We start from the raw sequence: 14,892 nt of genomic DNA on the forward strand, positions 1-14,892 counted from the left end.
CCTCAGGGTAGAAGCCCTTCCTGTGTCTGCTGGTGCAGGAGTGGAGGCTCCTGTAGCGTCTACCGGATGGGAGGAGAATAAAAAGTCCATGTTTAGGGTGAGATGCATCCCTGATAATGCTTTTCGCCCTGCCCAGGCAGAGTTTATGGTAGATGTTCTCAATGGTGGGCAATTGGGTGCCGATAATCCGCTGGGCAGTTTTCACCACACGCTGGAGTGCTTTGCGGTCCGATACGGGACAATTGCCATACCACACTGAGATGCAGTTGGTGAGTATGCTCTCAATGGTACAGCAGTAAAAGTCCGTCAGTATCCTGGGACAGAGGTGAGCTTTATTATCCGCAGGAAATAAAGGCGCTGTTGCACCTTTTTGATCAGGATGGAGGAGTTCAGGGACCAGGTGAGATCCCCGGAAATGTGGACACCAAGGAATTTGAAGCTTGATACACGCTCCACTACAGTTCCGTTGATGAAGATGGAGACGTGAGTGTGACTCCTAACATGCCTGAAGTCCACAATGCTCTCCTTGGTCTTCTGGGTGTTAAGGGCCAGGTTGACATCAGCCTGGATGTTGAGCGAAAGGGCCTGTCTCTCCAGCTCAGGGAGCTGCCACCAGTCTTCACGTGATATCGCTGCGTATGGCATTGCTGCTGGTGTGATTGTCTTGAAAGAGTTAAATTTTCCTTGGAGGGCTGTTTTTTCTCACTTCCTGCCTGTTCAGTGCTGGTACGTGTGAGGTTTCGTGTAGCCACGGTGATCGGACTGACTCAGTGCCAGGGCCTCTTCACATGGAGTCTGTCAGCAGCACCATCCTGACATTGTTGGTGACGAGCACAATCCTACATGTGGGCTCCCCAAGGCGGGGTAAGTTCCTCTGTGTAATCCCATGGCTAGTGGACAGGGCCCAGGATGAGGTGGCAGGTCCCAGTTTGCGAATTCAGCCGTTTTTACTGAGGCCCAGAGTATTCTCAGAATAGGAGGCTGTTCAGTCCGTTCACCAGTCTCCCCGGCCCCTTCTCCTGACGATGAATCCAATCTAGATGTTAATGATAACTCCTCGTGCCACATAATGTGCAGAGATGAAATGAGTGTGCGGCAGGAGGGATGGCGTTTGGCAGGGAGAGCTTTAGATATCTGAGAACTGGAACATCAGGAGCCGGGAGACCTGTACGACTTGAAGGGGGTCGCCTCAGCAGGACTGGGATCAGTATCTTTACAGGGTGTGTCGCTGTACTGGGATCAATTCCTTTACAGGGGTGGGTAGGTTTGCTGGTGTAATTGCAGAGGGTTTGAAGTCGCTCCACAATGGATGAAACCTGTCAGGCAAAGCGGGAAGGAGAAGTTAGAAAAATAGGTGAAAGAAATTAAAACAGAAATAAAGGAATTAAAGAACTGAAAAATGTAAAAATAATAGATTAGATGTGTTGTGTTTGCATTTAGGGTAACTCACTAATTTCACAATAGGGGTGAATGAGTACGATGTAGTTGCTACTGACAAAACGTGGCTACAGGGCGCTCAAAGCTGCAATCTAAATGTTCCAGCTGTTAGGCATTTAGAAAGGAGCGGCGACAAAGAGGGTGAGACAGAATTATAATCGGGGTGAGAGGGAATTATAGTCAGGGTGAGACGGAATTATAGTTGGGGTGAGACGGAATTATAATTGGGGTGTGATGGAATAATAATTAGGGTGAGACGGAATTATAATCGGGGTGAGAGGGAATTATAATTGGGGTGTGATGGAATAATAATTAGAGCAAGATGGAATTATAATCGGGGTGAGAAAGGACCTTGGCTTGACAGATCATGATGTAGAATTCAAATCGACTGTATTTGTGTCGAGTAAAGAAATAGAAAAGGGCAGAAAATCTTGGTTGCCGTTCTTCATGGTCTTCAAATAGTTGTTGTGATATTTAGCATGGCATAAAGCAGGGAGCTCGATAGGTGTGTGACTGGGCTGATGAGGTCGTCAGGGATTCTTCGCTCCACAAAGATGAGAGAAACGTGAGCAAAGATGGAGGATCATTCATGGTATACACAATGATCTACTGATCCGTACGTCCAGGAGTGAACAAGGGACAGCACAATGTGATGGAATGTGTTATTCAAAGCTCCATGCGTGGTCAGTATCCTAAACCTAAACAGACAAATACTGAAGTACGAGAGGAGATTTGATTGCCGTAGTTTGGGAGAACACATTGAAAGGGACGCAGTCAACTGAATTGAAGGAACTTTGAGCATTCAATAATAGCATTTAGCATTTTAAAGTATAATACAGATGCTGCAAAAGATACATACTCCTTTCAAACCCAACAGAAACAACTACTAATCTGTGGCTGTCTAGAGAAATAAAAGATAATCTTAAATTACAGGAAGAGACTTGTGAAGTTGCCCAAAATAGCAGTAGACTCGAGTGTCGGGAGCATTGTAGAACTCATCAAAGGAGAATCTTGAAATTGATTAAAAAATGCAAGATAAAAATGAGTGACAGCACCCCGATGAAAACATGAAAATAGACAGTAAGAACTGGGCCTGGAGTTATGGAGAGAACATTGAAGGGACTGGGGTAATGGGAGAGAATGGTGAAGAGTCTCGGGTTATGGAGAGAATGGTGAAGGGACTGGGGATATGGCGAGACCATAAGACATAGGAGTAGAAATTAAGCTATCTGGCCCATCGTGTCTGCTCTGCCATTCATGGCTGATTCTTTTCATTCTCCTCCTCAACTCTATTTTCCGGCCTTCTCCCCTTAACCTTAAATTCAATATCCAATCAAGAACTTACCAATTTCTGCCTTAAATACACCCAGCAACTTGGCCTCCACAGCTGCACGTGGCAACAAATTCCACAGGTTCACCCCGTCTGCCTGAAGAAGTGTCTCCGCATCTCTGTTTTGAATGGACACCCTTTTATCCTGAGGCTGTCCCACTTGTCCTAGACTCCCCCATCATGGGAAACATCCTGTCCACATCTACTCCCTCTAGGCCTTTCAACATTCGGAAGATTTCCTTTCTTTCTTTTCAAATCTTTTTATTGTTATATTATACAAAAGAAATAACACGAGTACATTGAAGTAACAACACTTACAATGTCTCAAAAAAGACATTATCTTAAAGATTGAAGAAAAATTTGTGATAACAAAAAAAACCTACTAAGCAGAAAAAGTGGGGAAAAACCCCCACTAGGTGTACAACCCTGGAGCCATGCGTCATTCAAAAAGCTTCTAAAAATAAACCAAACTGCCAGCAAGAAAAGAAAATATACCAAAAAATTTACAATTTGGAAATAATCTATCAATTTGCTCAAATGATAATAACAAGCAAATGAGCCCCAACTTTTCTCAAAATCAAATAAAGGTTCAAAGGTTCGACTTCGGATTTTCTCCAAACTAAGACATAGCATCACTTGAGAGAACCATTGTGACAAAGTGGGAGCTGATGTATCCTTCCACTTCAACAAAATGGCCCTCCTAGCTATCAATGTAACAAATGCAATAACATGTTAGTCAGACACAGAAATACCATGAATATTTTGAGGAATTATTCCAAAAAGCACAGTTAATTTATTAGGTTGTACATTAATTTTAAGTGCTTTAGAAATTGTTGAAAAAACTGACTTCCAGAACTGTTCCAATATAGAACTAGACCAAAGCATGTGTGTCAGTGTAGCTATCTCAGTTTTACATATATCACAATAACTATCAACATTAGGAAATATTTTAGAAAGTCTCTCCTTCATCAAATGATAATGATGTATAATTTTAAATTGAATCAGTGAATGGCCAGCACAAATTGAAGAAGAGTTAGCCAACTTCAAAATCCGCGTCCAATCCTCTGTCACAGAAGTCAAATTGAGTTTCTTTTCCCAATCCTGTTTAATCTTAGATAAAGGATGCTTATCTCATTGTAATAATAAATTATAAATTCTTCCAATAGAATCCTTGATCGAAGGGTTCATATTCATAATAGTATCTAACAGGTCAGCCTCCAATACGCAAGGAAAATTACTTAAATACTTTTGTAAAAAATGTCTAACTTGAAGGTATTGCAGAAATTGTGAGTACGAAAGAGAATATTTATCAATTAATTGTTCAAAAGATATCAATCTATCTTCTTTAAATAAATCCAAAAAAAGAATTAATACCTTTATTTTTCCAAAGTAAAAAAATTGGTTCACTCAAAGAAGGCTTAAAAAAGTAATTTTGATAAAGTAAACTACAAAGTTTAAATTTTTTAAGATTAAAAAAATTGCGGAACTGGAGCTAAATTTGTACAGAATACTTAATCACAGGATAGAGGTTTAAATTAGCAACATTAGCTAATTGTATAGGCAAAGCAGTTCCCAATAACCAGGTTAAATAAAACTGTTTTACAACTTCCAGTTCCAGGTCTACCCAAATTGGGCGATCACTCTTATCAACCCAATATAACCAAAAAGACATGTATCGCACATTAACAGCCCAATAATACATTCTTAGATTAGGCAAAGAAAGACCTCCTTTTTCAATTTTTGTAAGTGACATTTACTAATTCTTGGTCTTTTATTATTCCAATTAAAAGATAAAATAATAGAATCAATCCGATCAATAAATTTCCTAGTCAAAAAAAGGGATATTCTGAAATAAATATAAAAATTTCAGTAGAATCATCATTTTAACTATATGAATACGACCAACAAGTGAAAATGTAAGTGGACTCCATCTACTAAATAAATACTTCATAGAGTCTACTAAGGGAACAAAATTGGCTTTATAAAGATCCTTACATTTTTTTAGTAATTATGATACCTAAATGTCTAAAAGAATCCGTGACTTTAAAATGAGTATTATCATATATATATATATATAGAGAGACAGAATCATTTAAAGGAAACAATTCACTTTTACTGAAATTTATTTTATATCCTGAAAAATCTCAAAATTCATTGAATAATTTTAGCAAGGCAGGAATAGATTCGTCAGGATTAGATATATAAATCCATAAATCGTCGCCATAAAGAGAGATTTTATGCATGGTCTCGTTCACAAAAATCCCATGGATATTTTTAGCCTCACAAAGAGCAATAGCAAGGGGTTCTAATATTAAATTAAATAAGAAAGGACTTAATGGACAGCCTTGTCTTGTCCCCCGTGAAGGCTGAAAAAAAGGAGACTGACAATTGTTAGTGACAACAGTAGCAATAGGAGCTTAAAAGATCATTTTAATCCAAGTATTAAAATTAACACCAAAGCCAAATTTCTCTAAAACATTGAATAAATATTTCCATTCGACTCGATCAAACGCTTTTTCAGCATCCAAAGATACAACGCATTGTGGAGTTTTAAAAGAGGACGAATATATAATGTTAAATAGTCTCCAAACATTTGAAAAAGAATAGTAACCCTTTATAAAGCCTGTTTGATCTTTAAAAATAATTTTACCCAAAATATTCTCCAACCAATTGGCCATTATCTTTGACAGAATCTTAGCGTCGACGTTCAGTAATGAAATCAGTCTATATGAAGCACAGTCAGTGGGATCTTTACCTTTTTTAAGAATTAAAGAAATAGAAGCCTCATAAAAAGTAGAGGGTAAGTCACCTTTCACAAAGGAATCCTTAAACATTTCCAACATATACGGAGAAAGCAACTTTCCAATTTTTTATAAAATTCTCCAGGATAACCATCAAGTCCCGGGGACTTACCAGATTGCATTGAAAAAATAGCTTTATGAATTTCGGCTTCAGTGATTTGAGCATCGAGAGTTTTTTTCATCTTCAGCCAAGATTTTAAGAAAAGCAATCTTTCATTAAAAAAAAGCATTCATTTCAGAGGAATCTAACGAACATTGAAATTTATAAAGTTCAGTATAAAAATCTTGAAAAATCTTATTAATTTCTTCATATTCCTGAGCCAAGGTACCACCTTTCCTATGAATTTTCATGATTTGCCTTTTGGCTGCAGTCATTTTTGTTTGAGATGCAGCGGTTTATTATTTTTATCTCCAGACGTATAAAATTGGCTCTTTAACTTAAGCAAATAACCTTCAATGGGATGAGTTAATAACAGGTTATATTGTGATTGAAGTTCCACCCTTTGTTTAAATAAATCAATATTGGGGTAATTGCATAGACATTATCTAAATCCTTAATTTGTTTTGAAATTCTGTCTAATTCTGCTTTAGTCTGTTTTTTAAGCTTTGCTGAATAAGAAATGATCTGACCACGTAAAAATGTTTTAAATGTATCACATATAATTAATTTAGACGTACCCCCTATATCATTAAAAAGAAAAAAATCTTTTATCTGTGTTTCAATGAAACTGACAAAGTCAGGGTTTTGCAATAATGTCTGAGACAGGCGCCAAGGTGGGCGGGCAAGAATGACATCATCAAACTCGAAAGACAAACTCAAAGGCGCATGATCAGATACAGCAATAGCATCGTAGTCACAATTCCTAACACTAGGCAAGAAGCGGGGATCGATTATAATATAATCAATCCTTGAATATTTTTATAAACGTGGGAAGAAAGAGTATTCTCTGTTATCGGGATGGAGATAACTCCACAAATCAATCAACCCAAAATCAATCAAAAAGGAGTTAATAAATGACACGGATCGATTTGGAAGTCGCTGATTGGTTGAGCTCTCGACAATCATAGGATTTAAGCAGCAGTTAAAATCCCCGCCCAATATCAGCATATATTCATTTAAATCAGGCAGAAAAGCAAATAGTTTTTTAAAAAAAGAAGGATCATCTAAGTTAGGACCATACAAATTGACCAAAACAACTTTTCTGTTACAGATCGTTCCTTTAACAATTAAAAATCTACCATTAGAATCTGATTCAATATTCTCTTGAATAAATATATTAGATTTAATAAAAATAGACACGCCTTTTGTTTTACTCTGAGAAGTAGAGTGGAATTACAAACCATTCCACCATCCAAAAAATCTATTTTGATCTCCCGCCTTGATATGTGTCTCTTGAGCAAAAATTATATCAGGTTGGAATCGGTTAATAATTTTAAGTCTTTTTTCATTTAATAGGATGATTCCAGCCACATACATTCCAACTTATTATATTAATCCGTTTAAATACCATACTGTAATTTTATTCTACTTTATACATGCACAGAGCACATACCAATACAGGATGACCAAAAATGGCGGCGATGAAGAATACAACCACATAAAAAACACGCATGCTCTGGAACCATCCATGGGAAAAAGCCCCTAACTCTAATCCCACCCCCTACCCGAAAGCCCAAGAAAAAGGCAAGCAACCTATGACAGAGTTCAAAGCCACTGATCGCTCCGTCTGTGTTTTCTTTCCCTCCCCAGTTAGTAGAAAGAGTAGAGTGACCTTGTAAAAAAGACAATAAAGTCTCAGTAAAGAAAAGCACTTACATTCCATCATCTAATGAACAAGCAAAACCAAAATAATGTTATCTCTTAGAGAGAAAATCCAGCGCCATCTTTAAGTTTAACATTAACTCCTTAAAAAAACTTTAAATTCAATTATAAAATGTTATAATAAAACAAAAAAAAATTAATAGTATATTTGACCCAGCTGAATTTTCAAAAATGTTAATTAATAATATCATAAATAATTAAACCCTCCCAATATATATATAAAGCCCTATTAGTAGGAAGAAACTACCAGTTAGTTGATTAAACAAAAAAACATCAAACCAGGTATTAGAATAAAGGAACAAATCCCCTTATCTTCTTTTCTCAGTCGAATCTTCAGATAATCATTTAGACAGTCATACTTGAGCCATAAATCTTCTTTCCAAAGGAAAACCAATAATATACAATAATGAACAAATCTCCTGAACTTCTTTTATTAGCCTCTCAATGAAATATACAAATGACCTTCATAAATTTTCTTTCCAAAATGCGAATAATATACGGATAGCCAAACAGCCTTGCAGATAGTTCATTCAGCAGTGGCGTCAGTAACGCTGGCGGGTATAGCCTGGACAAAGTCCAGTGCAGCTTTTGGATCAAAAAAAATACGAGGAGGAGAATTAGCAGGAAAAACTTTAATTCTTGTCGGATACCTCAGAGAGGGAAACAGTTTCTTATCATATGCTTGTTTTGTTACCAGGGCAAATTTTAATCTTTGTTCCATTACCTCTCTCGGGTAATCTTCATAAAAACGGAGCTTAGACTCCATAAATCTAAAAACTCTCTGTTTTCTTGCCTGTCGCATTATTTGATCTTTAATTTTAAAGTGAGGAAAACAAACCAGAACAGATCTTGGTTTACTAGAATCCTTCAATTTCGAAGTAAACGCCCTGTGTGCCCTTTCTATAGCAGGCAGCTTTAATAAAATGGTAGGAAATAAAGTGTGGAAAACATAGAAACATAGAAACATAGAAAATAGGTGCAGGAGTAGGCCATTCGGCCCTTCGAGCCTGCACCGCCATTTATTATGATCATGGCTGATCATCCAACTCAGAACCCAGCCTTCCCTCCATACCCCCTGACCCCTGTAGCCACAAGGGCCATATCTAACTTCCTTTTAAACATAGCTAATGAACTGGCCTCAACAGTTTGCTGTGGCAGAGAATTCCACAGATTCACCACTCTCTGTGTGAAGAAGTTTTTCCTAACCTCGGTCCTAAAAGGCTTCCCCTCTATCCTCAAACTGTGACCCCTCGTTCTAGACCTCCCCAACATCGGGAACAATCTTCCTGCATCTAGCCTGTCCAATCCCTTTAGGATCTTATACGTTTCAATCAGATCCCCCCTCAATCTTCTAAATTCCAACGAGTACAAGCCCAGTTCATCCAGTCTTTCTTCATATGAAAGACCTGCCATCCCAGGAATCAATCTGGTGAACCTTCTTTGTACTCCCTCTATGGCAAAGATGTCTTTCCTCAGATTAGGGGACCAAAACTGCACACAATACTCCAGGTGTGGTCTCACCAAGGCCTTGTACAACTGCAGTAGTACCTCCCTGCTCCTGTACTCGAATCCTCTCGCTATAAATGCCAGCATACCGTTCGCCTTTTTCACCGCCTGCTGTACCTGCATGCCCACTTTCAATGACTGGTGTATAATGACACCCAGGTCTCGTTGCACCTCCCCTTTTCCTAATCGGCCACCATTCAGATAATAATCTGTTTTCCTATCTTTGCCACCAAAGTGGATAACTTCACATTTATCCACATTAAATTGCATCTGCCATGAGTTTGCCCACTCACCCCACCTATCCAAGTCACCCTGCATCCTCTTAGCATCCTCCTCACTGCTAACACTGCCACCCAGCTTTGTGTCATCCGCAAACTTGGAGATGCTGCATTTAATTCCCTCATCCAAGTCATTAATATATATTGTAAACAACTGGGGTCCCAGCACTGAGCCTTGCGGTACCCCACTAGTCACCGCCTGCCATTCTGAAAAGGTCCCATTTATTCCCACTCTTTGCTTCCTGTCTGCTAACCAATTCTCCACCCACACCAATACCTTACCCCCAATACCGTGTGCTTTAAGTTTGCACACTAATCTCCTGTGTGGGACCTTGTCAAAAGCCTTTTGAAAATCCAAATATACCACATCCACTGGTTCTCCCCTATCCACTCTACTAGTTACATCCTCAAAAAATTCTATGAGATTCGTCAGACATGATTTTCCTTTCACAAATCCATGCTGACTTTGTCCGATCATTTCACCGCTTTCCAAATGTGCTGTTATCACATCCTTGATAACTGACTCCAGCAGTTTCCCCACCACCGACGTTAGGCTAACCGGCCTATAATTCCCCGGTTTCTCTCTCCCTCCTTTTTTAAAAAGTGGGGTTACATTAGCCACCCTCCAATCCTCAGGAACTAGTCCAGAATCTAACGAGTTTTGAAAAATTATCACTAATGCATCCACTATTTCTTGGGCCACTTCCTTAAGCACTCTGGGATGCAGACCATCTGGCCCTGGGGATTTATCTGCCTTCAATCCCTTCAATTTACCTAACACCACTTCCCTACTAACATGTATTTCGCTCAGTTCCTCCATCTCACTGGACCCTCTGTCCCTTACTATTTCTGGAAGATTATTTATGTCCTCCTTAGTGAAGACAGAACCAAAGTAATTATTCAATTGGTCTGCCATGTCCTTGCTCCCCATAATCAATTCACCTGTTTCTGTTTGCAGGGGACCTACATTTGTCTTTATCAGTCTTTTCCTTTTTACATATCTATAAAAGCTTTTACAGTCCGTTTTTATGTTCTCTGCCAGTTTTCTCTCATAATCTTTTTTCCCCTTCCTAATTAAGCCCTCTGTCCTCCTCTGCTGAACTCTGAATTTCTCCCAGTCCTCAGGTGAGCCACTTTCTCTGGCTAATTTGTATGCTACTTCTTTGGAATTGATACTATCCCTAATTTCTCTTGTCAGCCACGGGTGCACTACCTTCCTTGATTTATTCTTTTGCCAAACTGGGATGAACAATTGTTGTAGTTCATCCATGCAACCTTTAAATGCCTGCCATTGCATATCCACCGTCAATCCTTGAAGTGTCATTTGCCAGTCTATCTTAGCTAATTCACGTCTCATACCTTCAAAGTTACCCCTCTTTAAGTTCAGAACCTTTGTTTCTGAACTAACTACGTCACTCTCCATGTTAATGAAGAATTCCACCATATTATGGTCACTCTTACCCAAGGGGCCTCTCACGACAAGATCGCTAATTAACCCTTCCTCGTTGCTCAAAACCCAGTCCAGAATAGCCTGCTCTCTAGTCGGTTCCTCGACATGTTGGTTCAAAAAACCATCCCGCATACATTCCAAGAAATCCTCTTCCTCAGCACCTTTACCAATTTGGTTCACCCAGTCTACATGTAGATTGAAGTCACCCATTATAACTGCTGTTCCTTTATTGCACACATTTCTAATTTCCTGTTTAATACCATCTCCGACCTCACTACTACTGTTAGGTGGCCTGTACACAACTCCCACCAGCGTCTTCTGCCCCTTAGTGTTACGCAGCTCTACCCATATCGATTCCACATCTTCCCGGCTTATGTCCTTCCTTTCTATTGCGTTAATCTCTTTTTTAACCAGCAACGCCACCCCACCTCCCCTTCCTTCATGTCTATCCCTCCTGAATATTGAATATCCCTGAACGTTGAGCTCCCATCCCTGGTCACCCTGGAGCCATGTCTCTGTGATCCCAACTATATCATAATCATTAATAACAATCTGCACTTTCAATTCATCCACCTTATTACGAATGCTCCTTGCATTGACACATAAAGCCTTCAGGCGCTCTTTTACAACTCTCTTAGCCCTTTTTAATGCTTGCCCTGGATTTGTCGGCCTGCCACTTTTACTTTTCCCCTTTGTACTTTTTGCTTCTACGCTCACTTTACACCCCTCTGTCTCTCTGCACTGGTTCCCATCCCTCTGTTGTGAACTAACCTCCTCACACCTAGCCGCTTTAATTTGATTCCCACCCCCCAACCATTCTAGTTTAAAGTCACCTCAGTAGCCCCCGCTAATCTCCCTGCCAGGATATTGGTCCCCCTAGGATTTAAGTGTAACCCGTCCTTTTTGTACAGGTCACACCTGCGCCAAAAGAGGTCCCAATGATCCAAAAACTTGAATCCCTGCCCCCTGCTCCAATCCCTCAGCCACGCATTTATCCTCCACCTCATCGCATTCCTACTCTCACTGTCGCGTGGCACAGGCAGTAATCCCGAGATTACTACCTTTGCGGTCCTTTTTCTCAACTCCCTTCCTAGCTCCCTATATTCTTCTTTCAGGACCTCATCCCTTTTCCTACCTATGTCATTGGTACCTATATGTACCAGGACCTCTGGCTCTTCACCCTCCCACTTCAGGATATCTTGGACACGATCAGCAATATCCCGGACCCTGGCACCAGGGAGGCAAACTACCATCCGAGTCTCTGGACCGCGTCCACAGAATCGCCTATCTGACCCCCTTACTATCGAGTCCCCTATCACAACTGCCCTCCTCTTCCTTGCCCTACCCTTCTGAGCTACAGGGCCAGACTCTGTGCCGGAGGCACGGCCACTGTCGCTTCCCCCGGGTAAGCTGTCCCCCCCAACAGTACTCAAACAGGAGTACCTGTTGTTAAGGGGCACAGCCGCCGGGGTACTCCCCATCACCTGCCTTTTCCCCTTCCCCCTCCTAACCGTGACCCACTTGTCTGCCTCCCGTGGCCCCGGCGTGACCACCTGCCTTCCACTCCTCTCTATCACCTCCTCGCTCTCCCTGACCAGACGAAGGTCATCGAGCTGCAGCTCCAGTTCCGTAACGCGCTCCCTTAAGAGCTGCATCTCGATGCACTTGGTGCAGATGTAGACGTCCGGGAGGCTTGGAGACTCCAGGGCCTCCCACATCCGACACCGAGAACAGCAAACTGCCCTCACAGTCATAATGCCCCTCTCCTCAAATAGCAACAGAAAATGAATGTCAAACCTTCCTCGCCTCGCCCGCTTCCGCCTAAGCCCGGTGAGCCGAAGCCCTTAAGTCTTCACTCTGCTCCCGGCTCACTCCGCCACCCGCAAACTACGCTGCCCGCTCTCTGAGGCTCTGTTCCTTTTAAATCTGCCGCGCTGCACTGCCCGATGTCACACGCCTGCGCAGTCCCGCCTCTCAGAAAGCCGTTGGAGAAAAAAAATAACGAAAATTTCAAAAATCTCTTTCTCGGCACTCCCACTCAGACTCTCAGACTCCTTCTTCGAATCAAATCCGAAGCAGGATGTCTGCCCTTTTAAATCTGCCGCGCTGCACTGCCCGACGTCACACGCCTGCGCAGTTCCGCCTCTCAGAAAACCGTTGGAGAAAAAAAATAACGAAAATTTCAAAAGTAAGCAGTTAAACTTCCATCTTCAGCTCCTTCTTGCAGCCCAACAATTTGTATATTCTTTCGGCGAGACCTACTTTCCAGGTCTATAATCTGATTTTGATATCTTTCCAAACAAGTTGTAGCTTCTGGCAACCTTTACTTAGTTATCTTCAATTCCTCTTCATGTGTAGTAACTTGAGTTTCAGGTCTTTAAGTTTTCCCAGAAATGACTTCATTTCATTACTATTCATTTCCAGTTGCTCTTTAATTGATCCATTCTGATCCTTAATTGAATTCAGTGTCCGAACGATATCTTCAGCCCACGATGGCATTTCATCAGATCTTTCCTTTAGCACCTTTCCTTTCCCATTACCTTTATCACTAGGTTCAGGTAAATTCTTCCCACTTCTTGTAGACATAGACATATTGTTCCCCCTCAAGAATCAGCAAATAAAAATTTTTAATTCAAAGTTGAAACTGGGGGAGAGAAAGAAAACTAAGAGCAGCACAAAATTACTGCTACTCCATTTGCAGACAGGGGCAGTCTCCCGAAAGATTTCCATGAGTTCCTCACTCATCCTTCTAAATTCCAGTGAGTACAGACCCAGAGCCATCAAACGTTCCTCATATGATAACCCTTTCATTCCTGGAATCATCCTTGTGAACCTCCTCTGGACCCTCTCCAATGCCAGCACATCTTTTCTAAGACAAGGAGCCCAAACCTGTTCACAATACACAAGGTGAGGCCTCACCTGTGCCTTATACATCATGTCCCTGCTCTTGTATTCTAGACCTCATGAAATGAAAGCTAACATTGAATTTGCCTTCCTCACCGCTGACTCAACCTGCAAGTTAAACTTCAGGGGATTTTCTCCCCGTTTAGAAAATGGTCCGCACATTTATTTCTACTACCAAAGTGCATGACCACGTATTTTCCAACATTGTATTTCATTTGCCACTTTCTTGCCCATTCTCCTTATCTGTCTAAGTCCTTACTTGTTTCCTCAACACTACGTGCCCCTCCACCAATCTTTGTATCTGTCATGGTCCGGTCCATGAAGTCTGTATTCCAGTTCACGGTCCGGTCCATGGTTCTTTGTTCCGGGGTTTCTGGTTTTCCCCAGAATCATGTAGGCACATGATTCTCGTTTTGGGGCTGAGACATAAATACCTCTGCAAGCCAGGGATTCCCTGCTGGACTGTCCTGTTCCCCTCTTGCCTGACTCTCTGGCTGGATACCTCGCCTGCACCACTGTCAAGTTCAATTGCCAATGCAGAGATGGAACTGTCTGTCGTTCTTCAGTGTTTGTCTTTTCTTGTCCTTGCCTCTGTGGGGTAAGTCAGGCCATTCTGCTGTTGCCCTGTGGGGTGATCTGTCTTGTCCTGTCCTTGCCTCTGTGGGGTAAGTCAGGCTGTTCTGCTGTTACCCGATGGATGGTCCTGTCCCACCTTGGTGTGGAGATGAAGTTGAGTCCAGGCTTGTCTCAGTATAAGTCCTGGCTCTGTGTCTATGTACTGTCCTGCCTCATGTTGGTGTCATGTTGAAGATGAGTCCTGGCTTTTCAAAGGATAAGTCCCAGCTCCATGTTGATGTACATTTCCCAGTATGTCTCCAAGCTCCAGCCCCTGAGTTATCAGCCTCTGCATTTCAAGAGCCAAGACCCCAAGCCTGTCTCCAAGCCTTCAGCCTCGAGACCCCAGCCACGTCCTGTCCTGTAGTCATGTCATGTCCGGTTCTGGGGCCCAAGCCTGAGGCAAGACCCAAGTTCTGGGTCCTTGTCCAGTCTCTGGCTTGGAGCCCAAGCCCAGGCTCTGAGTTCATATTTCCTTGTCTGGGTTCCCTGTTTCTTGTCTATGTCCTAGCACAGGTCCTGCATCCTTGTTCTGTTCCTAGTACTTCAGTGTCTGTGTCTTGCATTTGGGTCTGTTCCCAACACCCCCATTGTAAGAGTATCATCTGCAAACTTGACAACAAAGCCATCTATTCCATCATCTAAATTACTGATACACAGCATAAAAAGCAGCCCTGACATTGACCCCCGCAGAACACCACTAGTCACTGGCAGCCAACCAGAAAAAGATCCTTTTATTCCCACTCACT

At 41.6% G+C, this 14,892-nt stretch overlaps 1 protein-coding gene across 1 annotated transcript in view; it reads left to right on the forward strand.

Annotated features, from left to right (window-relative positions):
- Positions 1–738: 738 nt before the first annotated feature.
- Positions 739–14,892, forward strand: part of LOC134346401 (uncharacterized) — a 92,640-nt gene continuing 78,486 nt past the window's right edge. Inside the window, exon 1 of the mRNA XM_063047768.1 lies at positions 739–864. Coding sequence (XP_062903838.1) covers positions 789–864 — 76 coding nt within the window. The 5' untranslated portion in view covers positions 739–788. The remainder of the gene's footprint in view (positions 865–14,892) is intronic.

The sequence above is a fragment of the Mobula hypostoma genome, chromosome 5 (assembly GCF_963921235.1).
Source record: "Mobula hypostoma chromosome 5, sMobHyp1.1, whole genome shotgun sequence".
Lineage (NCBI taxonomy): Eukaryota > Metazoa > Chordata > Chondrichthyes > Myliobatiformes > Myliobatidae > Mobula > Mobula hypostoma.